The 26,667-nt window shown below is 39.6% G+C and overlaps 2 protein-coding genes across 4 annotated transcripts in view; both read right to left on the reverse strand.

Annotated features, from left to right (window-relative positions):
• The window catches only part of RASSF5 (Ras association domain family member 5), a 358,578-nt gene that overhangs the window by 129,309 nt on the left and 202,602 nt on the right, over positions 1-26,667 (reverse strand). The window lies entirely within an intron of this gene.
• DYRK3 (dual specificity tyrosine phosphorylation regulated kinase 3) lies at positions 12,779-25,381 on the reverse strand. 3 transcript variants are annotated; one of them, XM_060231282.1, is made up of 3 exons: positions 25,106-25,381; positions 22,678-22,793; positions 12,779-14,649 (listed from the first exon to the last, which is right to left on the reverse strand). In XM_060231282.1, the coding sequence occupies exons 1-3, from the start codon at positions 25,146-25,148 to the stop codon at positions 13,078-13,080; spliced, it is 1,731 nt and encodes a 576-aa protein (XP_060087265.1). In that variant the 5' UTR covers positions 25,149-25,381; the 3' UTR covers positions 12,779-13,077. The 3 variants fall into 3 exon arrangements, with proteins under 3 accessions (XP_060087265.1, XP_060087264.1, XP_060087266.1); XM_060231281.1 differs by having other exon boundaries at positions 22,678-22,789; positions 25,106-25,313; XM_060231283.1 differs by lacking the exon at positions 25,106-25,381 and adding an exon at positions 15,708-15,786 and having other exon boundaries at positions 22,678-22,796.

Consider the following 26,667-nt stretch of genomic DNA (forward strand, 5'->3'; position numbering starts at 1 on the left):
CATTGGTATCTGTAAGTTCTAGTATTAAGGAACAGGAATACAAATATCTCTGAACCTACTTTGCCCAGCCCGTGTCTTATTGCAAGTTATTTTTTCTCTTTCCAGTCTTAGTTGTTTTTTCTGCACTAGCTCTGTAGGCTCCATTAGCTCTCTGGCCATTTCCCTGCATATAGAATATTTAAAGAAATTGTTATTGGTTGTCTTAATTGGATTTTTTCCCAATATGCTCTTAATATTTTATTTTTGCCTGTGTTATTGTTTATTTTCCTTAGAACTAATGAGTATACTTTTATATTAAGTTTTCTGTCACATTATTTGTGGGATTCTCCCTAGTAGTATGTTCAGTTTTAAGTACAGGCCATATTAGTGACTTATGGGAGGCCTCTGGCATTAATATAAAAATCTCCATTCTGCATTACCAGGAAGCATTGTTCTCTTTTAGAATAACTAAATGACATAAAATTACAATGGAGGAATATTTATGATTGAACCAACGTAGTGTTAGCATTACTTAAGCCAAGACTGACATTCCTGTCTCACTATACATTTAGCCCATCACATTGCCTGCCCTGGGATTGTTCTTACTATAACCTTGTGCATTTCAAGAATAACAAAGGAAAATGCTCTGATGCATCTATGATCTCCATTTGCACAGGTTTATTATTCTCCCATTTGTGGAACATTTACCAATATCAATTACATGGACAACCTTTCCAGTTCATTGACATTATAGTAAGAATACTGGATACCCAGAGCTCAACTATCGTTCCATTAACAATGCTGCCTGCCAATGACACCCAACAGCATTCACAAATGATTTTTCAAATTGCACAAATATAACCAAACATTGCAGCAGCATAGCAAGCTCTGAGATACTGGGGATAATGCATACAGGAGATTATTTAGATAGCCTTCATAATATTTGACATCCCATGGCCCACATACAATTCTTACACGGACTTTATTAAAAGCTGATCAAGAAGACTTTGGATTCTAATGGTCTGATTAGATGCAAGTTTGGGTTTTCCACAACCTAATTCATATTCAATGTGTGACCTGATGCTCACAAATCCACCTCTCCCCAGCACACGCAGAGGAAGGGGAACTTCATCATTGCCTCCCTTCCATCCCACACATTTTCACTAGCAGAAGACGGCTGTGCGGGAGGGCTGTTTGTCTCACTGCCAGTTCCTTATTTGGATCAGACTGAATTTTGACTACTCTTTTGAGGTATCTTTTCACATCGTCCATACAGTTCATAGCGTGGAATCAACCAAGTTCACCCAATTTCCATTAGAAGATTTCCATTTGTGCAAATGTATAGGTGAAACATAGCATGACTTTACACAGATTCACTCCTGTGGATATCTAAGCCTGTAGACAAGAAACATGAAATCCATATTCTTTTCATCACCTTTTTTTTGAATAAGCATCATATGCATGTAACTGGTTATGTATCACTTTTAGTTAATGTAGTTATGATGGACTTCCATTTCCCTCCTTCACAGCAGTCTGTCACAGTAGTCTAAACATAGGGCTTTTTTTCTTTTTGAGCAAGAATGCACAGGAACGCAGTTCCGGCTGGCTTGGTGCCAATAAATTCCTGCTGGGCTTTTTCTACAAAGCACCCTATGTGAAACAATGGTGACATCAAGGCGTGTGGTCTAATATGCAAATAAGTTCCTGCTGGGCTCTTTCTACCAAAAAAGCCGTCTAAATATATTTATTACAGCAGACTTTTTGGAGGGGAAGATCCAATTAAAAGATTCGTTTCAACATGTAAAAAGAAAGATCACAGATCTTTGCTAGTTCTTCCTTCCTGCTGTTGTCTACAGTTAGGAACTGTTAAAGCTGAAGTCTTGCTTTCTTTTGCATGCTTACAAGTGCATAGTTACAAGCCATGTATTCAAACCAAGAATCAGTTTCTATCTCCCTCTGGCTAATGTAGGTCTAACAGTGGCCCAGTCTTGCAACTCTGCTTTATCAGATTAAGACTTGTCCTTCAGTTTCTGGTTTTCCTGCACTGAAACCCAACTCCTTATATGTACAGACTTGCATTGTAGGAATCTGCAGTCAGTTGCGCCTATGTATAGCAAGGCACAGCTCTCTGCACATTTACTACCTTTTTATATCTTAATGGGTCAGTGATGGCATTGTGAGAAAATGTTAAGCATGTAGCTGTTTTACCCTGTCCAAAGAATGTGAAGCAATGGAAATGGGGAGGGGACTATTTTATAGAAGAAAAACATCTTGAGCATAATGGTAGTTTGCTTCCCCCCTTCCCACAAGTCTAAAACAACTGGCAATGCCAAAAGGTTAAAACTATGCTGAACATGTACTTTACAAAGTACAGCTGTCTTCATTACTTTTTTAAAATGCCCAAAATAACTTGCTGATACTTTAGCCCAAATCCTCTAGCATAGGGGGGAAAGCACCCTCTTAAATACAAATAAAGGATACAATTTCAAACTCCTCCCATCAGTCATGCTTAGACCATGCACTACTTTTTAGTTTGCTTTAGCACAGAGGCAAGTAGCACTGGTGAAACCAGACCTTAAGATAGGCATGCATATTTGGTGTTTCTAAAAAAAAGAAAATGAAAATTCTGCAACAAGAGTCAACATTTTTCATGCCAAGAAGTTTAGCTTTGCATCATACCATGTTCAGTATTTTCTTATTCTGGATTAATGGTGGGCACCAAATGGTGGACTCTCCTTTGGGGGTTTTTAAACAGAGGCTAGATGGCCATCTGACAGCAGCGCTGATTCTGTGAACTTAGGCAGATCATGAGAAGGAGGGTAGGAAGGGTTGCATCAGTGTTTAGTTCCTGTGGCCCTTTCTTACAGCTCCAGGGAAATGCTGATTGCCACTTTGGGGTCAGGCAGCAATTTTTCTCCAGGCCAGTTTTGCCAGGGACTCTGGAGGGTCCCCCCCCCCCAATTTCTGAGCATGGAGCAAGTGTCACTATGGGGGGGAAGTATTTGTGAATTTCCTACATTTTCCAGGGGGTTGGATTAGATGACCCTGGAGGTCCCTTCCAACCCTACGATTCTAAAGTGTTCTGCATTTATTGTGGAAACAGGTGAATTTACTTTCAGAGTGACTACACATCCCTGTATAAGCCCTGTAGGTCTTTATGATTAGCGACCCAACAACCTTTGGTAATACCCGGCCCCAGAGATGTCCATTTGGCCTCAATGAGGGTCAGCGCCTTTTCAGCCCTGGCCGCTGCATGGTGCAATGAGCTCTCAATGGAGATCCAGGCCCTGCGGGATCTGCTCCAATTTCGCAGGGCCTGCAAAACAGAGATCTTTTTCCAGGCTTTTAGCTGAGGCAGTGGACGTCATTTGTTACAGGCCTCCCCCCCTTCTTTCTATCCCAGTGCTATAAGATCTGCTGGACCAGGGCAATAGGCCATGTCTGTGAGGCAGAACCTGCCATTTTAGTCTTTATTGTCCCTCTGTAGTTTTAGATTTTATATATTTTAAATTGGTTTTATTGTTTTTATTGTTGATTGTTTTTATGATGTAACCCACCCTGAGCCTGTTCTACTGGAAGGGTGGGCTAAAAATCGAATAAAAAATAATAAATATTTCTCAGGGCATCGAGCCTGTGAATTTGTAGAGAACACACACAAAACATTATGATCCACAACCTAGGTTACTGAGTTATTGAATAGTTAAGACATTTACACTCAGAGAAGATACCCTGGGACCAGGGTGAGGGGTGGGGAACACTTGGGAAGTTGCTAGATACAGGCCATGCTAGAAGTTGCTAGATATTGGCCATGCTGGCTGGGGCTAATGGGAGTTGTAGGCAAAAAACATCTGGAGAGCTACTTTTGGCCACCCCCATGCTAGAAAATTCACATGCTTGACTTTGGAACAACTAAAACAGTCGTCTTTGCATACTCCCCAGGAAGCAAGCCCCACTAAAGTCAGTAGGATTTAGTTCTGAATAAATAAAAGCATGGCATACACTCTTGAACTGCTGCCACTGTGTATAACCTAAAAATAAACCAAGTCAACAACAGATTGTGGACGGTGTTCTACCAAGCAACCAGGTCTCTTAAGATTAAATAAGCTTCCTTAATGATAATGGCCATATAAGAGGGTCATAATATTGCTTCATAGAAGACAGTGCATAATACATGCTAGGGAACTGAAAATGCAAGGAGTCTGTCATGTTAGATAAACATTCAACAGTGCATGATGGAGACTTCTGGAATCCGTCATCTTGGCTTCAGAGCTGCCTGCAGATTTTCTCCCTGCGGCAACTCTGAGTCTGATCGGAGGGGGATCACAGAAGTGATCCTTCCATAGGGAAGGCCTGGAGGGCTTTCTCTTCGGCATGGGAACTTCACAGGGGGGGAGGGGGTCAGCAGCAACTGCCTTCTATGCTCGTCATGTGTCCTGAAGCTCCACGGCTATGAAAGCTGCTATATCAGCAGAAAAAGAACTCCTGATCGCTTTTATGCTTTCACTTTCTCCAGTACATCTTTAAAGCAACATTTTTCTACTTCTAAAGCGACGACTCTACTTAACAAGTAGGTGTTTTTTCTAACTTTACTCCCCCGCCCCCCCCCCATGGGTCACTCTGCATATCAACAAAAGATTAGCTCAAGGATTACTTTAAAAGGCCTTGGAACATCATGAGCAGTCTTAACTATATAAACTGGTTTGAATATAATTATTAAAATTGACCCGGACTTTAATTGGATATAGCTTATAGAGATTATCAAGAATTTGCAATACAATCTGAACACAAAGGAGATATACAGAAAAGAGTTCTGTATCTATTATCTGGCTGTAACTGAAAGAATGCCTCTTAGAACTTCAGTTGAAGCTGTTGAAGAATGGGGACTAACAGGAGAGAAGCGAAAATACAATCTGACCTAAGCGACTGAGTTTTGAATGCACAATCTGAGTCTTAATAGGGCACCATTTAATGAAATGGCACATGGAGAAGATATTTGCACAAATCTCAGATCTTTGAAGGAAGATCTCATTTATGCAGCTTCTTAAAGATTATTTTATGCTCACAGCTAATGATTTGAGCGAAGAAGATCCGACAGCTAATGAAATGGCAAATCTACAGGGGTTCAGCACTGAAGAGAGTGAATTAGTGGCAGTGAAAGCAGAAGGGGAAACTGTTACTATGCGAAACAAACAAAGGAAAAAGAAGATGGCCTCCTTTGATGCATTTTCAAAACTACACGGGAAGTTAAGCTGTAATAAAATCAAATGGAGAAGGAAAAATGGCGATGAATTCTTTTTGTGGTGGTTGAGGAGGCAGGTGGTTGAGGAGGCAGGCCATGTTGAGAAGAGAAAAACTGCACTTTAATCAACAAATTTGGATTTGGAAGGCTATTCGGAAAAAGGATTATGGATTTTTTGCCTCTGCTTTGGTGAATGGCTGAACAAGGAACTCTGACTAAGAAGTGTAAGGTAAAACCAAAAGATAAACTGTGGACAAATGGGCTGCCTCAGATACAATTTGGATGCAGAAACTAAAGGAACTTAAAAGTTTTTGATCCTTGGGAAGGACTCTGGAATCTGGGTTTTTTTCTTCTTCTTCTTCTCCTGATGAATAAGTAAACATGTACTTATTAATAATGAACAGATGTTAAACTTTAAAAGAATAAGAGAGATCTTGAAAAAGTGATGTTAATGAGTTTAATTAACATAATTCTCTATGTAGTAGATGTACTGACGGTTTGCCCATTTAGTGAGATTGCTTCTAATGATGTGAAAATAGGATCAACGGTGAAAAGGCAGATAGCATAACTGCTGCAGAATTTGATAGACTTGGTAATTTGGCAAATTTGTTTTTAAGACGTTAGCAGGATAAATGGTTTAGACGGAGATAGACAAAGTACTGTAATTAGTTGTATTTCATGTATTTCATGTAATTTGCTATGAAGAAAGGATTTTTATGTGCTTCCTTCAATAAGGATTTTGCTAAATCAGCACCCTAATTTGTGCTTCTTATAGGCGTAAGTTAAATTAGTAAAATTTGAGGCCGAGACAGTTTTGTAAGATTTTTTTTTTTTTACACTAACTGGCTATATTCAATTTGTGTTTAAGAAGAGCTGTTTAGTTGTATATTGCTTTACTAGTTTATTAAAAGAATTATTCTTTTTTTTATCCTGGTAAAAGAAGAAAGGAAAGTAACATTTAAGGAGATTTTTATACTTTTAGGTAGGAAGATTTGAATATTATATTGGGAGGTGGAATTATAACTGATATATTCGTACTGGTTTCTGTTTCTGTTTTTCCCACTCTGTAAGGTTCCTTTTTCCTCTTTTTATGTATCCTCTGCAATGCTTCTGTTTTGTAGTTTAAATCAATAAAACTTTTTAAAAATCAAGAGTTCATGGTGGCTATTTGTATAACTTAACAATGGTAAGAGAATCTTTCCACTTTATCATAGGTGGTCAGAAGTGTGGCCTTTCCACTTGAAACTTCAATTTGTGCAGCTTACCTGTCTTTGTACTCACAAAGCCATACTGTCTAAACCTGTGGTACGCAACGAAGCAGTAATCTGAGCACATTTTCCTCTCATGCTTCTTACACAGAATGACAAGCCTGCCTTTTGGGAGATGTGATAACAATTCACTGCCATTATTGGGAACAAGGTAAGCCCATGACTGCATGCAATGCAAGAAATGACTCACTTCACATACTATGCAGCTAATGGTGAGTTTGGTGGAACAGTTTGAGTGTTGGACAAAGACTGGAGAGGTCCAGGTTCAAATCCCCTCTCAACCATGATGCTCATCAAGCAGCCTGGGGGCATCTCCATAACCTATCTCATAGCATTGTTTGAATAAAATGGGAAGGTGAGAAGAACACAAGCAACCTTGAGCTCCTTGGAGGAAAGAAAGTACAAAATATAATAGATAGTTTCCTACTGAAGTGAAGAAATTATACAGAATGCAGTTTCTTCTGCTTATTCCAGATGGACTCCGTTTCCCTTCTATGAAAAGGAGGGAGTGCTTCCACACAATATTAGCTGAATCACAAACCCAAGGTGACTTCCCATCTGAAAGTGGAGGAGGATGTCCTCTTTTGTCAACAATTTTACTCAGCATTATATTATCCAATCAAGGGCATTAAACCAACAAAAAAAGGAATATGCTTACTCCTCTGATAGGTTACACTTGCAGCTGAGGGAGAGTGACTGACTTCATTTACATCAACTGCTGTCACATGAAAATACAGCACATGTCATTTTATATTTCATAGCTGGGATTTTTTTTTTTACAGTATGTAACTTCAGCTTCTTATGATGTGAGCATCTAAATGGGTAACCTACTGTACAGAAGCGCATGCTTTGATTTGAAGAAAATCCATCTTAAGTGACTTGTGCAAGGTTTTCCTTTCCATCACAGAGATAAAAAAAGCACTCAGGGTTGCTTAACACACAGCTCCTGCAGACTAAAACTGAACAGTGACTACTGAGAACTGCTATGACAGATTTCTGGGATGTCCAATTCCACAAGCACTTATATACAGAGCTCACGTTCAGCAGCAACAGCTACATACACAGCTACATACAGCACACACCAATGGAGGTAACTGCATACATGGGACTACTGAAGGAAGGTATGGAAGAGGATTGATGCTGGGTGAAAAATTATTAGGGATTTCAGCACAATCCACATCTTAATCCATGATACTGGGAGATCAAAATTTAGAGTCCACTACATTAATTCAAGCAACACCATTGTGATTGTGTTGTTATCAGAGCTTGCAATAAACCTAGATGCAAACTTTGCTGCCACATACACCCAGACAACACAGTCACTGGACCTAACAACATCAACTTCACCATCTCAGACTTATCCACATGTTCATCTTCTAAAACTGTATATGCCATTAAATGGCAATAATGCCCTTTGGTTCTCTACATAGGGCAAACAGGTCAAATCCTATGCCAAAGGATAAATGGATGCAAATCTGACATCAAGAATCACAAGACTGAGAAACCTGTATGAGAACACTTAAATCTTCCAGGACATCCATTGGGTGACCTCAAAGAAGCTGTTTTATTGCAAAGGAACTTCAGGAGCAGACTGGAAAGAGAAACTGCCAAATTACAAGTTATTACAACACTCGTAACAAAAAATCCCCAGGACTTAACAGGGATACTGGTTTCTTATCTCACTACATATGCTAAATTCATTCAGTTCTTACATCTGTATTCTCACAAAGGGCTGTACATCCTCTTTATTTCAGTGTATTTTTTATTTGGAATACTAGAATAGTGATGTAATATAATGCAATGAATATTAGTATAGTATATTGGAATGCATTTCTCTGGTCTGGTAACAGAGGAGACATAATACTGCACTTCAAATCGCCCCACTTCAAAGAAAAAGATGCTTTTAGTTACCTCCATGCTTGAGAGGAGGCAGGTGAAGTGTAACAACAAGGTCTCACTTAACTACACTTAGCACTCCACAATTAAGGATTACATTTACACATCTATCTCCCATTTTGACAAATTTATTTGGCTCAGTTTTTCCATGGAATTAAATCCAAACAATGGCGACCTTATAAACTTTGCTTGTTATTCTTGTTTGCATCCCTTAAAACATCTTCATTACATGGTATGTTAATTTGCTGTTCAACCTCTGCCTCATATGTATGGACTGATAAATCCCATTTCATTGAATATAAGGAAGTGTGCATGCACAGAAAATCTCATACCTTGAATAAAATTTTGTTGGTCTTAAAGGTGCCACTGGATTCAAACTTTGTTTTACTGTTTCAGACAAACATGGTTACCCATCTGGATCTACTTTCTAAAAGTTTTTTGTGATAAAGCTACACCTTGTTGTAAATAATGAACATTTACCTATTGCAAGGATGCAAAATATTTCGTTATGAATATGATGGGATTTTAAATTCCACATCAGTGAAATCTGATACAAACCTCAATGATTATTTCCTACAATAATCAACATGGTTAATTAAAATCTTCTCAACACTTTCTGGATAGTTCTTTCATAGCACTAAGCTTGTGAAAGAAATCAAACTGCACATTTAAAAAAGAATTTTTGAAAGTTCTCCCATTTGAAAAAGCACTTTGTGCCAATGTTACTTTTTCACACTTATCTAGATGTACTTACCCTGTCTGATTTTATTCAGGTACACAACATTATCCAATAGTGCACATTGGGTTGACCTGTAGAGAGAAACACAATTCATCCTTGCTTTGTCCTTCACTGTTCCTGAGCAGGAGCATAGGTGGGTAAGGGAGCAGGGAACTCCCATTCTGTCACTTTCACTCTACTGGTGATGCTTTCACTCTAACCTGATACCATACCAGAAAAAGTGTGAATGTTCCATCTACATTCAATGTCAGAGAACTCATCATTTAAAAACTAAAGGGAACAGTTTGGACTCTTATCTATATTTTCAACTGCAGGGGGTATGTGATTTAGAAGCTTCCACCTCCAACTGAAAACCCTCTATTACTCCACTTCCCACAGGCAGGATTTCAGGGGGCATGGAAGGCTGCAGTAGGCAAGGAAAATCAGAAACAACAGCCACCACCCCTCATTCTAATGGTTAAAGTACCTTCCAGAAGCAGAAAACACATAAAATCTCAACCAATATTTATGTTTCTGATTCCTCATGTCAATAATAGCAGGCAGAGTAGCCCCAGATAAATCAATGTCTCTTAGATAATCCTTGCTGCCTCAGTTACAGAATGACTACAAATATTGCAGAATCATTCTAAATTATTTAACTCTTCATTTCCGCAATATTATTAAATGCAGGCAGGGGAACTTTATCACTAATCTTTTAACACAAAGCTCCCACTGCACAATCAGCCTTTTGCTTATTCTTTGGGGATTAGGGAAGATGCTGCTGAGATCATAATGTATGAGGCTTTTCAAATGCCAGAGGGGTGCCAGTTCTGGAGAGGCCTCCCCAAAGAGCCAGCATTGGTTTAAAAACAGCAACAAATCTGAAGAAAGACATATCGCTTACTATTATGAAGCCTGATTAGGGTTTTATTAGAAGTTTGCTCCAGCTTGTGCCTGGAAAATTTTAAAAAGTGAAAATCAGCTACTCATACAAGTCATTAACACATATTATATCCAACTACCACCACCATAGAAATCGCCTTACTGAATTCAGACAGCTCCTAGATAGCTTGGAAAGATGAAGGCTTGCAAAGAGTCCAAAGAATAACAAAGTGACACTTATTCTGAGATATGAACTCACTAACACCAATATGCTGCTGCCTATCCTAAAATTTCAAGGAATAAATCCAGAAAGTACAATGTACAGATCACATAAGTGGGAATTTAAACCATATATAAGAAACAAGATCTAATAAGCTGTAAGTGAAACAAGTAACTGCTTTTAAAGCAAGATTAGAGAGATCATGTTTGTTTTTATTTACTGTGTGGTGCAGTAAATTAACATTTGATCTAGTGACCATTATTTGGCACACAATGTAGTGACTTGGGAACCCATTCAGATTTTACAAGTTTACAGATATGAAGAACAAAAATGGAAGATATATCATCACGGGTTTTTTTTTAATGAACTATCATAAAGTTGCAGTAATTTTCACTGAAGTACACTACACAAAAAAATCAGATTTACCCAGGTTATTCCTCCATACAAGTTGGTTACTTTAAATTTAACTGATTCTGCAACCACTATCAATTCACCTGCTAAAAACAGTCATGGGGGGTCCCAAATTTTAAACTGTATATTTTAAGTTGATTATTTAAATCAAGATTTAACATATTCAGTAAACAGGAGCTTAAATATCATAGCAATGTTATGTACTGTATAAGTTTTCCAGCAACAAAAAATATTTTACTGAAATGTTTGATTAAGAAGTTCAGTAAAGCCCACTGTATGCAGTTTATTTGTTATATCCAAGAAAATTCAGAGGTTGCTTAGAAATTATTTTATTGGAATATCTATGAATATTTTACATTATGACAGCTCAATAGTACATATTTCCCTTACTTATATTGTTAACTTCTTAAGTATTGTTAATTTACTGATTTTGGCATGCCCAAAGAACTGTGCAGGACCTACCCCTGTTGCTCACTAATAACTTCAGAGTTCACTTTTCACTGCCTGCTGTGACTGATACTGTAAGAACTCATGACTAATTTTATGAAACAATATCTCATTAGAACTCAAAAAAAGTTTCAACCAAACATCCCACCCTTCATCTTTGGTTAGCTTATTCGTCTACCATCACCCCTGGATACACAACATTAAATCAATTTCCCCATGTGAATTAATTAAAACCTCTTGAACACAGTCATATCTATTAAACATCACCAAGGGACACAAACCTTCTTCAGGGAACTTTGAGATGTCTTTATTCCGCAGATGTTCCCTTCTCTACTCATAATCTCCACTGCCAAGGCCTGATACAGCAATGGCCTTTTATCTATAAACCAACTTAACTGTTTCAATCAATTAGTGAATTTATACTATGACAATTTGTCACCGATTACAAATTCCATTTCAAAGAAGGGGACCATATTACAGCCGATATGGCTGACATACAGGAAAGGTAGACTATTTCAATTGAATCAGAACAGTTTGTGTAGCACTATAGAACAGTTCTATGGTCATTGATGTATAGAATAATTGCTCTAGGCAGAAAAACCCAAGACTCCCAACGTTAGCCTACTCAAAAGGACCATTACCAACAATCCACACAGCAGGTGCCACTGAAATTTGAGTATACTTAGGATCAAAGTGCAATAGTGACACAAGTACATGCCACAGCATTTGTGATACCAGCCAGTGAGTGCATATGTGTATATAAATAATTAACTCAAATGCAGTTTTGAATGAGGCTGCAAATAAAGCTTTCTTCATATCAGTTACATATGAACTTGGAAAAAACCAGAAAAAATATTCTCCTTATAGTATTTCAGAATCCACTGTAAGCGATAAATTTGCTCAGTATGAATGGATCTCCCCAGAAACAACTTTACAGAATGGAAGAATAAAACCAAATGCAGAAAACAGATTCAAAGTTTTAGTCAGACTTAATTGTTTGGTCAGGACTAATATCTTGCAAATCAAACCAATAATGCCTCTGATGGGGTAACCAACAATTTCCTGTCAGCAGGAAGCCTGGTTCAGATTACATTGAATCATGTGCACATACAAGATGCCTTAAGTTTAGGGAAAACTACTACAAGGCTTGGCAAAAGAAATTTTTGCTGCTGATGAACAAGTAGGGAAAATAAGCTCCAAAGCAAGCTTGCATATACTTTAATCTACCACTTTTATTTTATGGTCTTCAAACATATATTACGTGTTTATTGAACAAAATGTTTGAAACACCAATATGTGTGCTGGTGAACTGTCCAGGGACAGGGGGACACCATCATCTTTCGCATTAAATGCTTGGTATCTCTAATTTTGCAAACTATTACTTATGTAGAGCACTGAAAATTGCACTCGCTCAGAAATGAAGATGTCGTTCTCCGTAATTTAAAGAAACTTACTCTGAATTTTTTTCTGAAGGCATTTCTACCTCCACAAACTAATGCCAAGCTGTGAACTCAATAAATTTAGGCTGACAGGGCTGGGAAAGAGAACCAAGTACATTTAAACCCAGAGTTCAACCACTGGTATCTATGTAGCAAAAACTTATGATTTGAACCGTCGTTCTGTAAAATATTTTCATTTATGGTTTAATTAAATGAACAATTTATATACCCTCAAACTGTTTTGAAGTAAATTATACACACTGTAACCATGAGAAATGGTTTGAGTTTTATTACAACATCACTATAAAATCCATCTGTTACAGTGTGTAACCTCAATCAAACAAACAAATGTGCTGACTTATCAAAAGTGACATAACAAGCACCACATTCCAGCTGAAACAACTTGATAAATCATAGCCCTTAAAATGCTTATGTTTGGATTCAGTTTTTATACAAGATTTAGTGTTAAATAAAAATTAAATCTTTCTCTTTTTAAAAGACTTCTGCATTTAGTTTACAGGTTTCAAAGAGACAATTAAAAACACAGGGTATGTACTCTGGGAATACATAATTCTCTATTAGCTGACCAATTTTGGTAGCACAGTACATAGAGGTATACTGGCATTTGAGTCAGACATTAGATTAGCTCTCAGCTTGCTGGCCACCCCAACAACAGGGGGTAATCTGGAACCTATCCCTGGGAAAGAGCTTGTATAATGAGCAATCCGTTTGCCTGGTGTTTTATCCACACTGGGTGGCTTAGGTACTCGCTTACAAATCCAAGGATGTCTTAAAGCTTGGATAGGAGTCATTCGTGCAGAAGGATCCCAGTTAAGACATTCCTTTAAGAATTCTATAAACAAAGCATCATCACAGCCTTTTAATGCTGTGACCCAGTCCTTGTTGCCAGGAGCACCACGCATTTTCCCCCTACGTGATCTGCTACCACTCAGGGTCATTTTTCCATCTGACTGTGTTGTTACTGTGCAATAGCGAGGATGACCTTTTGAGTTGATAAAGTTCTTGGCTCGTTTGGATGCATCCAGAAGCTTCTGTGGTGGCATTCCAAGGAGCTCCATCATACAAGCCAGCTGGTCACCCTCATCTTCTCCAGGAAACAGAGGGTATCCAGTCAACAGCTCCACCAGAATACAGCCAAAACTCCACATGTCTATGGGCATCCCATAACGGCTTCCCAGAATGACTTCAGGGGCTCTATAGAATCGAGACTGGATGTATGTGTAGACTCTTTGGTGCTCAAAACAGCTCGACCCAAAATCAATCACTTTGATTCCACTCCGTCCCTGTTGCTTTAGAAGAATATTCTCAGGTTTCAGATCACAGTGTATTATTTTGTTTTTATAAAGAGCCTCCAAACATTGCAGTATGGAGTGGGCAAACTTGCGCACAAGCTGCACACTGAAGCCTTGAAACTTGTTTCTTTTAATCAGTTCATACAGGTTCATGCTCAAGAGCTCAAAAGTCATACATATGTGATTCCGAAAGGTAAAACTTTCCAGCATGTGGATAACATTCATGCTGCCAGTTTTATCCTGTTTTTTGAGATGCTCTAAGATTCTAATTTCTTCTGCTGCTTGGCGATGAAACCTCTTCTCATTACGTACCATTTTTAAGGCCAAATGCTGGTGGTGTTTGTGGTCATAAACTTTAGCTACTTGGCCAAAACTGCCTTTTCCAATTATTTTAAGTACTTCGTATCGGTAGGCAAGATGGTCGTGAGGCACGTGAATATAGCTGCCTTGTTCATCATCATATCCGCCATTGTTGGGGCCACTAATGACTCCTTGCCTTTTCTTTGCATTTGGACCCACAAAATAAATTTCAGGAAAGTTCAATATTTCTTGCTGTTCATAGGCTGTTAACTGGTGTTTGTATTGCTTCAATGCTTGATCTGGAGACTGACCACCAGTTTTCTGTGCTTTTGAAGAGCTGCCACTAGTTTTGGTGGTGCTTATGTTGTCTACACTTTTCTCTTTTGCTGGAGTAGGAAAGGACCTCTCAGAGCCATTTACCCCAGATGACTGGAGAGTACTGCTTCTTCGATTCCCAGAATCTTCAAACAACTGCTCAACTTTGACTTGGCTCCCCGTCAAAGGATGATCCTTCATCGTGACCTTGTTAGCAGTCACCTGTAAGGATGAAAGAAAATGTCTTCAGTATTTCATTCTCATTTTAACAGAGCAACACCGCCATGATTTTCTTAGAATAAGCACAAATATACTACTTTTATTTATTTTAAGATAATTATTTTAGACTAGCATGCACAAAGCAACTATGCAACACTGACTCCATCCCAGCATATGGAAACTGATAAAAAAAATTGTAGCAACCAACAAACTGATGCTATTCACTTGCCTGAAAGTTCCAACCTTGTACGGACACATACAAGGAAGCAAGAATGTCACAAATAAGCATGCAGAAGATATACAGAAGAAGCAGCAGGATATGATAGAACGTTAGGATGAAAGGCTGACCAGGGCAATGGATGAATGATTTTGTTACCAAGGACTCCATGCTGCCATCAAATACGCATCTACAGTTCCCAGTAACTCCAAATGGAATCATATTTGAAAGCATAATTTGGTGAAGTTTACATCTAGAGAGCACTTTGAATCAGATCTAAGCCCTGCAAAAAAAAAATAAATAAACTTCCATTTCCCTATGCTAATTAGTACTTACATATTTTCCACAGTCCCCAAAAGAGAACTTAAGCTGGCAAGAAAAATCATGAAGTATTTTGCTTTTACTGGATTTTAGTGTGGATCATCTCCAGTAGAAACAATGCACATATTTATGCTCTTGGTGCAACACTGCATGGAAGTTGCGAGATGCAGTACTATAAAGTGCAATATATGTGAATCAATCAGAAACATGTTTTCCATTTTAGTCTTTAATCTCAAAACAAAGACAACCAGCCCATGAAACTGAAAATAGCAGCTTTCAAGTAAAAATATACAAAAGACTGAAGACAACTCACGAATGATGCTGTCCTGTTCATTTACAGCAAGTTATTGCCTATCATCCAAATAAAGTAGCAAAATACTTCTGGAAAAAAGAAACTTGCACATAGTTTAAGATGTTGGCTGAGAAATGTAGGCTTTTAGGACCTCAGATCCACATTCTTCATGATTATTGCTTAACTGCTATCTGTCTGGAAAATGTGAACAGTACATTTTGAAACACACACCTTTCCAGGAACTCATAGAAAATATGATCCACAGAATAAGCATTTTAGTAACACATTCTTCGCTGGGCTTATGGCTGAACTGCAGAAAAAGAATGACAGACACTGTAAAATTCTAAGTCAGTACGCTGCTCACAGCAAACAGATCAAAATGGCACAAATTTTCTGCAAACTAATACGGAATTCAGTTGTCAAAAAAGCTCCATTTATGAAGTGTCTGCTCTCCTGTCCCAACAAGAGTCTGAAGTACTTCACAAATATTCTCCCTCCAATTTTGCAGTGAAGGAAAATGGTCCAAATGCGCAGGGTATCCAAACGGAAATGAACTCAAATTGTAATTTTTTTCCTGCATAAAATGTTTATCTGTAACCTAAATGGAGAGGAGAAAAGGGAGTTTCCAGTTTAAATATAATATGATAGTGTTTAAAAAGGGATACTAGCTGTGATATCAAACAATTCTGAAGATACACAAGACTGAGTTTCTGATATCAGTTAAATGAGAAAAGAAATAAAAACAAAATAGCTAGTAGCTGACAAGGCAGGAGAGGGGAAACTTTGGAGCTGCATACCATATGAGGCAGCTGGGTGCCTCCAAGACAGAGAGAACTATTTCAGACTCCTTCCTGTAAAAAGAAAGTGAGAAACATTCCTGGTCCCAGATTGTAATCTATCCCAAGATTGGTGGGAACTCTGCCTACATGCTGAGCCACATGGGATCTGGCATAGAACAAACAAGAAAAATATCAGTCTTTGTCTTTTAAAAATAAATTTCTAGCTTTCATGCTCAGAAAGAAAAACCAGCCAAGTGTGAGAAATGCATTTCCTCAATGGCTTGAAACCAGACATTGATTCAGGAAGTTAATGACATGCATACAGTGACACCTAGTTGTCAAGAAATGGGTTTCTCTACGCTAAGTTCCTTATCTCCCCCCCCCGCCCCCAAACTATAACATAAAATTTTTACTTTCCCCCTCTATGTTGTTGTTCAGTTGCAGTCGAGTCCGACTCTTTGAGACCCCATGGACAAAGTCACACCAGGCCCTCCTGTCTTCTACTTTCTTCCGAAGTCTGCTCAATTTCATGTTAGTTACATCAGTAACGCTGTCCAGCCATCTCAATGACCAAATTGCTAATTTTGTTAGCGCCAGAATCTCTTAATCATAACAGCTCAAATTAAACTAGCTTTCTAACACACACAGTACACGTTTTATTTCTCAAAGCACAGTACTGGAAATACCACTTCAAAGTCACTTATTGGCTACTTCATCCTTCTTAGGCTGCTTCATCTTAGCCAACTGCATGGTCTAGCAAAGGCTCTTCACCTTCCCAAATACCCTGACACAGTTGCTACTTCAATTCTCTGCTGTGGAATAGATGTATTGTGACTAAACTTTCTAGCTACTAAGGAGCAATACGTTATTTTACAACATGGACTTCATTGTGACAGTCATTCAAAGAAGAAATACATTGAGGTTATGCTAAAAAAACCAAACATGGGTTTCTAATAATCTTTTTAAAGATGAGGTCTAATTATTAGTCCATGGGTTGGATACACACACAAATACACAAAAAGACTTGCAGAAAACTCTGACAGAGGTTATTAATGCTGCAAAGCTCCCCTTCTTCATTTCTCTGCATGCCAAGTTTTCACCTTTGCTTTCCAACACCCATCAACAATTCCATCCATGAATCAGTGATGCCTATCTTTGCCCAGTTTCTATTACCCACCTATTTCCCTCTGGGGGTACAGTGAAGAAATTAACTACCAACTTCAACATCTATAAAATATTAATCTTCCCTTTAGCAGTTGTCTGGTTCTTATCACACTGCCCTAAAGACAACTTCTCTCATAAGCAAAGTATCATTTTTAAAAAGCCTTAGAGAGAACATACTTGCTTTGTTCTTGCTCTTCAACCAGAACTGTCAAGAAGGCATCCAAACACCAACAAAGTTGGGACCCACATCAGATACATATTTTAAGACTACAGTTAGTATTAGACTAGCTGTCTGCTTAACTATTTAAGTTAGTCTATTAAACACAATTGTTATACAAATTACTAATAAATCAATCAAAAGACTTCAAAAATGCTTTCAATATAACAACTGGGGAAGCACTGTGAAATTTAAATAAGGATAGCTGTTTCAGCTTCAAAAGAAATGGACTTATCTGGTTTTAAAAGCCTGAAAAATAAGCAAATGCTTGTTGCACATGTACTATGGGTAAGAGTAGGCATTGTTCAGGGCTTAATATAGTTCATCAACAGAGCAGCTAAAGTTATCAAACATGTGCTGTGCAAATACTGGGGGAAGGTGGGTACCAGACAAATGTTTAGCTACTAATTAGATATTAAAAATGCAATGATAACTTTTTTTAAATGAACAGGAGTCTTGTGCCAACTTAAAATCTTAATGCAACACACATTTTCAGGAATGAGTGTCTTATGCATGTGAGGAAGTGGGCTCTAGTCTACCAAAGCTTATTATAAAATAATAAAATGCTTTAGTTGTTACGAGTGCCATGAAAGCTTGTTGTCACTGCAACAACTAGCAGAGCTACCTCTCAGGAACTTTTTAATAGTGATTGGTTTAGTATTATTTGACTGGGCATTCAAACTACTTGGCAAACTGATGAGTTGAATGCCAGCCATTCTCTTTCCCAGAACCTTTGCAGAGCAGGTTCAAAGCTCTTACAGTAAGGAGGAATCAGAGGCCCTTTCTCCTTGCCGTAAACACTATGTGGAAAATTGTGAGCATCACATGTTCAGCAGATCATAGTCTTTCCACCATGCGCAGTACAACTGGCCTACAAATTTGCAACATTGCAACAATTCTGGGCACTAAAAAAATTAATGCCCCCTACATATCCTTTAAATACTACACTCACATGCTGTTCTCACACCTTGTACAAATGGGGAATCTAGATACACTACAAACTCCTTAGAATTCATTCCCTATTTTGGCTCTCAGGGTGACAAAAAACAAATCCATGGGATCCTGCAAAGCACACACCAAGTATACAACACATGGTTGCCCCTAACAACCTTTCAATACTTGTCATAAATGAACAACCTATCACAAGCTGATCCTGATATCCTGACAAAATGTGACACCAAAGCACATGAGTGACTATGTCTAAGACCTTTGAGGGATCCATCACAACCAGTACTGAAAACATCCATTATCTTCACCACCTCAGCTCTCTGGAACAGAGCTAAATAATGCAGTTAAGTTCTAAGATGGTGGAAAAACAGCACCCTGTAACTCTGCCCCGTTTTCTATTAAATTACTTTTAAGAATAATGATCTTAAGCCATCAATATTGTTTTACTATAGAGTTAGATAAGCTTTCTGCTATAAACCTGTAAGAATGAGTTAAATCCCTTTGGATCAACACAAATACTTAGAAATGAAATGGCAAAGACAAAGACCATTCTCCTACATACATTGACAAAAAAAAAAAGATAAATAATCAGAATACAACTTGGAATTAACTATAACCCTATCACAATTTAGTCCAATATATTTTTACTCAAAAGTAAGTGTGCACAAACCATTAACTGTCTGGCCAAAGCTTATGTGGTTTCTTTTAGCACTAGAAGGAACAATAGCTTAGGGTACTGTTGTTTTACAATTGCTATGCTTCAGTAATATTAGCATCTAGTTGCTTTTAATCAAGAGTTACCATTGTCTGAAAGCTGCACGGGATGAGTATTTAGAGAAAGACTTCTCTCAGCACCCCCAGTCAGTTTGCCATTAGTGTAGCACATCTCCCTGGAAATGTACAGCTTCTAGTGTTTAGAGCTTTAAACACGCAATTCTGTACAATATTCTTTTAATATATAAATATTATTCTTAAACATATATATTCTGTAAGTGAGCTAATATTTGAAAGTTGTATTTATGCTTCATTTTTAGCAGGTGTAAAACCATAACACAATTTGTCCTGTTTGATGATTTTGCTAAATGTACTGGATATTATAAGCCTCTAACTTCCATACAGCAGACTTCAGCTCAGATTTACAGAGAAACTAGCCCCCTCTTCCCCTATCTATCAACAAGCTTCACACCTGGTCAGGATTCCAAATCTTGTTGTCCAGCTTTGGTAACCTGACCGAATAGGGACAGCTGGGATACAAAGGGCCCTCTCACAAGCAGAAGACCCAGCTGGATAATGACTTCTGGCAGACTGACCCATATAATAATTTTAACTTCAAGTTCCATTTCCAATCAGATGACTTCAAAGCAACCCATCGCCCTCCTTCCAACACTTCCTCTTCGAAACCTTGGGCCACAATTTACTTTACACATAACCCTAGCTGTTAGCAGCCAAGAGAACTGATTGACAACACAGGTGGTTTGTACCAGCAGCTTTAGAGCTTTTTGAAAGCTCCCCATATCGCTTAGGCCCCAAAGCATCAGTCCTCTCCCAGTACTGCTTCATTTAAAAGCACAGCCCTAAGAATGTTTACTCAAAAGTAAGTCCAGGGGGACGTACTCCTTAGGAAGTGCATTGATGATAGCAGGATTACAAACATGTTTTGAAAATTTATAGTTCAAACAATTTTATACATGAAAATATAAAAGAGGGCTTATGTCACCAATCAACAAGATTGGACAATCTGAAATTGGAAGTAGTTTTACCTTTTTAAAAAGCTTATTTATAATGGAAGACAGACAAACATCATGCCTACCTAATCTCTGTGATGTCTTCATTTGGCAAATACAACTAAATTGCATGGCTCTCGTCATCTTGTCTTCCCATCCCCAGCCACCACTGAGCATGTAAGCCTCCTCCTTTGCCAATCCTTTTCAATGCCAACCCATGCACTGAGAAGTGGTGAAGCCAAAAGGAGGCAAATTACATTTTCAGAACCATAGGGGAAAGGAATGTAATAGGTAGGAAGAGGAAGGAGATGTTGAAGGAGGAGAGTGGATTTATACCCTGCCCTTCACTTGGCGTCTAAGAGCAGTTTACAATCTCCTTCCCTTCCTCTCCCCACAACAGACACCCTGTGAGATAGGTGGTGCTGAGAGAGCTCTTTCATGAACTGTTCTTCAGATAACTGCTCTGAGAGAAATGTGACTGACCCAAGATCACTCAGCAGGTGTATGCGGAGGAGTGGGGAATCAAACTCGGTTCTCCTAGATTACAGTCTGCGCTCCTAACCACTACACCAAACTGGCTCTTTATGATGGTCATCAACAGTCAGATGGAGGGAGAAGTGGGATCTCTCTGCAGTACCAAACAGTATAGTGGGAATCTCTCCCCAGTGCCAAAATCAGGAGGAAGGCCAAATAATGAGTTGGAATGATGGTTTAAATACTCTATTTTTGTAAAATGTAGTATTTCATGAAATATTATGGCAGTATTTCCTTATATGGGCATTCACACCTACAAGTGTTTTTTTGAGAGAGAGAGAGAGAGAGAGTGCATGCCTATGACACTTTAGTGAATACGCACCAGTCTACAAAAGTCGTAATTCAACAAGTTTGTCTTTAAATTTCTTTCACATTTGAATATATTTCTTCCTTCTGTCTTAAAGCCACAGATTTCCAATCTTGGCATGACAGGACGATGGAATTATATACTGTATGTACCAGTTTCTTCTCTCACTTATCAAACTATAAACGCAACCTTTGGTTTCATGCAGAATAGAATTCACTGTCTTTGGAAAGTATTTAAAGACTGTCTTAAATTAAGATTGTGTCTACAGCTGGATATAATTGCTGCAATCCCACTGAGACACTTTGTCTCGGCCACAAAAAAGATACAACTCTTATTAAGAAATGTATCATTTCCACAAAAATAGAATCCAAGCAACAGAAAACAATAGTGTTCCCAAAGAAGTAACATTCTTATGCTATTACAATCAGAAACTGCTGCTTAACACACACACAGCCAAGACCTGTAGATTATAAAGAAAGATACTAGTTAAACTTTTCAGTTGGACACTTGCCTAGTTGCCAGTGACAAGTAAAACTGCTTGTAGACAAGGGGGCACAACTAGCATCACTGTCTAAATGTTAATGCAGCAGCAGCAGCAGCCACAGCAGCAGTCAACTAGAGTTGCTAAGGCTGCTTTGCAAGCGCTTTCCCCTCTGGATGAAGGCCAATACATACACCAACACACACTCACTGGCCAATCTTAGTCTACATTCTTCCTCCCCCCTCCCCGTGGGAGAACATTCAAAGCCACTAGTGTTTTGTTATTTGTTTCCCCTCAATCAATTTTTCAACAGGAAATCTCCCCACTGTTCAAGATTCAAGTTTACCTGTCATTAAAACATAGCCTTATTTACTAAATGGGAGACCAAAATGAACCAGAGAACTGATTTCTTACTCTTTATGTTGAGTGGCATAAGAGAGGACACATGCTTGAAAGGCGCTGGGAAGTTTAAAACTGATACTCATATTTCAGTCTTATTTGATTACCTGAATGGCCAGCCAAGGAGGAAGAGACTCCCAGGTAAAGAATTCTAAGCTTACGGCCTACCTACGAAAGACTTGTCAATTTTCTTAACTCAGTTCTCTAGCCAGGAGAACTGAGTTATGGCATGCCATTCCCTTCTCTGTGCATAGTTGCTGGAGGGCATCTTTCATGCCAGGAGCTCCTCTCTAATCTATAGTGCTCTTGGTGGCAGGAATGACAGAAGCACAAAGGTAAGCAAAGCAGCAGGTGGGTGATCACCTCCATAAAACGTATTTATACAATTGCACTAATTAGAACACAAAGACATGGTAGATTAATAAAACTACAAACAAAAAGCAGATTAATATCATGAAGTTTTATCATACTTTTTCATCAAGTTGGCTTGATAACTGCATGCAGAAAAAGTACTAGAAAAACTGAGCACAGAATAGTACTTATTATCATCATGTACAACGTTGTAAAAATATCCTGTTGTGTCAATGGATTGACCTTCTGCTTGCTCGGTTCTATGTAACAGAATCCAAGCAAGTCAAAACGACTTACATTAGGTCTTCCCAGAGAAGGAAGTCCAGAAGGGCTGCAGTCTTCATTTGTAGGATCTGAATATCTCATCTGATCTATTCTCATGTAGGAATCGTACAAGCCATCTCCAAACCTGGCTGGAAATAACAAGATGGTCAATTGAAACAAACTCTAACAGCAAGCAGGAATTTTTTAAAAAAATGTAGTAACTTTTACAGGGATTAAAACATGGCAAGGACATTGCAGTAATGAGCCTACTAGTTTCTTAAGGCAAAACAGTTATGTCAATATTTATTCAAATACAAGACTAGCTTTTTCACAGGTATACAAAAGAGAGGGTCATTTTACATTTGCATAACACTTACAGTTATGCAAATAATAAGCTTTTTTGTGTATAATATTTTAAAGGAATCATCTTACATTTAGGGTCATCATCCTTTCAAATAAATATGGGATCTTCAGAATTTGTTTTTCAAGCAAGTTCTAAAATTGGATCCACCAGTCATGTTGCAAAGTGTCAGATTAGCTTAAAGTCTTTATCCAAAAATGGTATGTAATACACATGCTGACAAATGGCCACATAAGGAGTCAATAAACACTAGATAAATTCATTTTAAAGCAAGCTAAGCTGTCAATTTGGAACATAGCAATTTTTCACTACTTCTTGCCAGTAATATCCTCTACAACAACTTAACATCAGGAACATAAACTAATCTGTTTTATAAATATTATATTTATTTGGGGAAAAATCCAGTTTACTTTCAAAAAGCCTGCTATCATATAGATGTTTCCTGGAAAATAAACCCCATTGGAATCAGCACTTGCTTCCAAGCAAACATACACAGGATGGATCTGTAAAGGTTCTCTTAATAACGTTTTAGTTGATCTCTGACTAGACATTTAAGTCGCATCCCAACCAGCCAACTTTAGCCTATGCCCACTATTCCTCATTCTCCCAGAAGCTGAATGAATTGTTTTTGTCACACTCCAGATTCTGGTGGTGACTGGTGTATAAAAAAACAACAACCCATGTGCTCTCTCCTTTTCTAATTGCTGTCTGCAAAATATGTGGAAACTGAAAAATACCGCACAATGTGAAGAGAAAGTGCAGAACAGTCTTATTCAGTAGAGATTCTGGCTTGCTTTTAAACTTGGATTGTAAGCAAAACTGTTATGTGAGAACTACAGCTGATCAGAAAGAATGAAAACTGCTTGTCCCACATTAATTGAAAACACAGGAAAAAGAATCGACTAAGTTGCCAAAAGAAAAAAAAAAGTATTATGTTCCTGCCTTATGCAAAATTCTGAAGGAATCCAGCTTGCGTCAAAGCCTCTTAAAGCCCCAGAATACCTAGTAATAACAGACTATTTCAGCCCATGGTTAAACTCGCCAAGACATAACAAAACAACTGTTACAAACGCCAAGAAAAAGACAATGGAAATCAAAGCCGTTTCCTATTGTCAGGCAAAGGCCGCCCCATCAATCCTTCTGATTCTGGTCGGCTTGTCCGTTACATTGGGACGCTGGGCGCTTTGTTCTGACTAGTTTTTAAAATCTCTCCAGTGATGGGAGTTTCCATTGGTCTCCTGGGGAAACCATCCTAGATCTAAGCTTCAGGAAACGTCTCGTGAGGCTCCGTCTGAAATTTGTCGTTTGATTTCACTCCAAGTTAAGTGAGAGCACGCATATAACTCTTACACGGGCTGCAAGTCTCGGCAAATCGACCTGCGAGTAAGCACCACGGAATTGTTAGGGCTTCCCAAGTAAAAGTGGCACAGAACTCCCAGTTCTGCCCCTTTCCACCACGTGGCCCTTGGAATCTCAGGCAAAAGACCAGACCCTTAATGACAACCACACGTGCTTAGCAGTACCCGGGATCTGGCACCGCAGCCCCGTTTTCGCCTCTTCCCTGCCCTCCCACCATCCCCCAAACTGGAGCTCTTGGCCGGGCTGAAGTCTCTCCCGACACACACGCCACTACGGAGGGTGTCACTGCCGCGTTCACAAAGGGATACAAAGAGGAAGAATTTGGAAGCAAAAAAGTGGAGCCTTTCCCGTCCAAAGCCGAAAACTCTACGAGTTAATCGCTTTTGCGGAAAGCAACCCAGTCAAAACATACCTCTTAGATGAAGAGGACGATCAGCGACCAAAGAACCCTGAGCCCAAAGTGGATGGAGAAGACGCAGTGTAGTCTCCTCGTCCTCTGCGGGCCACATCCATGCACACCAATGGGTCGATACCAGGTCTCTCCTCTTCCGCTAGACGCCAGAAACCCCTAACTCCCACTCTACGTGCTAGCCGCCCCCTCCCTTGGCGAGCCCAAAGGCTCTCTCTTCGACGCTAGGTAGAGGAGTGGAAGGAACCATTGCGGGAGAGGATGAGGTTTAGGGGGTAGCCAAAAGGAATCCCCCCCCCCGCCGCGTTCCCGCGACGTGCCCAGGCCATTACCTGCAGTGAGAGGACACTCCGGCTTCCTGCTCAGCAGCATCATGGCGGCGGCGGAGAAGCCCGCGGGCCTTACGCCCCATCACCCTACTGCCCAGGCCTGTGTGGCTCTCCGACCCCCCACTTCACCTCGGGCGGGCTGGCTGGGCTGCTCGCCGCTTTCTCCTCCAAAGCCGTACGCGCGGGCGGGGCCGCGGCACTGCTCTGGGCGCGGTTGCTAAGGGAACATCTGCTTGGCCAGTCTGCGCTTGCGCAGTGGAGGAGGGAAGGGGGTGCTGCGGAGATGGGTGGAATGGGGTGGGTTATAAGCCAACTCAAGGGCTTCATGAGAAGCGGAAATACAATTCCTCTGCACTAAGAAGTCGGAGTGACGGAAATCATGACCTAGCAGGTTGCCTCTGAGCATGTGAAAAGCTCATTTCCCACGGTAATCATTTCTCTTACACGCCAGGGGCCAGGAACTATGAAAAAGGGGCCTCACTCAGGACGCTAGAGAGGCTTCAGTTTTCGTTGCTGCTCCTTTGCCAGAAGGTTTTCCTGGCTTGTCCCTTTTTCTGGGACCTTCCCCCACCCCCATGCTTCCGTAATACAACTTGATAAACGAAGGGAAGCGAAGCCTTTTAAGGCTGTGAGCCGCTTTGGGAGTCGGCTCCATCAAACTCGGTGGTGAGAGTTACTTTCAAATAAACAATCACAGGGGAACCAAGCCTTTCGGAAGCACCACTAAACATGATTAATCATAGTACAGCGCAGAAAAAGGCGAGAGAAAGAAAGGGACACTTAGGAAGGGTAGGAAAGGAAGTTACTAGATAAGACACCCAGTGTGCCAGGACCTATTAACCTCCCTCCTGTAGCCTTTTCTGGATCCTAAAGGGCAAAGAATTTCATCTTTTAATAAAACAAAACAAATGTCCGCCTCCTTTGTGATTTTCTTTGTATTCTGCAATGGAAACCTACCTGCAATGGAAACCTACCTAATGGTGAGACTGACCCTGCCAAGAATTGCTTCAGTCTTCTGCCTATGGAATTAGCCTCTTTGAGGGACACTGCTTGTTGACATCCTCCAGGTGGGGCCTAGAGTTCTCCTGGAACCACAAGCATCTTCCGATGACAGAAAACAGTTCTGAAGGAAATAGAAGCTTCGGAGGGTGGACTCTATGGAATCACATACCTGCCGAGCTCCCTCCCCTTTTCAAATTCCATTCTCTCCAGGCTTTGCTACTTCCAAATCTCCAGCAATTACCCAAGATGTAGCTGGCAACCCTGAGTAGAAGATTTGCAGATGGTGGGTTTTGGGAAGGCCACACAGTCCACCTTCTAAAGTAGCTGTTTCCTCCATGGAAACTGATATCTGTACTCTAGGGGTGCAATTCTAGAAGCTCTCCAGGCCCTGCCTGGAGATTGGCAACTGTAACCCTAAGAGGTAGCTGAGCTTTCCCCCCAAGTGGTAGCCCGACTTACCCCACTGCACACTAGTGTTCCCCAGTTTGGGGGTGGGGGTGGACAGTGAGGAGGTCATGGTTGCATCTGGAGGTAATAGTTTTAGGGACAAGTATGGGCTTTCC

This window comes from Heteronotia binoei, chromosome 2 (genome assembly GCF_032191835.1).
Source record: "Heteronotia binoei isolate CCM8104 ecotype False Entrance Well chromosome 2, APGP_CSIRO_Hbin_v1, whole genome shotgun sequence".
Taxonomy (NCBI): Eukaryota; Metazoa; Chordata; class Lepidosauria; order Squamata; family Gekkonidae; genus Heteronotia; species Heteronotia binoei.

Excerpts from the sequence above, each read along its gene's own strand:
- DYRK3 (XM_060231281.1), bottom strand. The coding sequence starts at position 25,185 with ATGGGGCGTAAGGCCCGCGGGCTTCTCCGCCGCCGCCATGATGCTGCT. Across the intron at positions 22,790-25,105 it reads GGAGTGTCCTCTCACTGCAG|GTTTGGAGATGGCTTGTACG; the intron begins GTAATGGCCTGG and ends ATTTCCAGCCAG. Across the intron at positions 14,650-22,677 it reads CTTCTCTGGGAAGACCTAAT|GTGACTGCTAACAAGGTCAC; the intron begins GTAAGTCGTTTT and ends TCATCCTTACAG.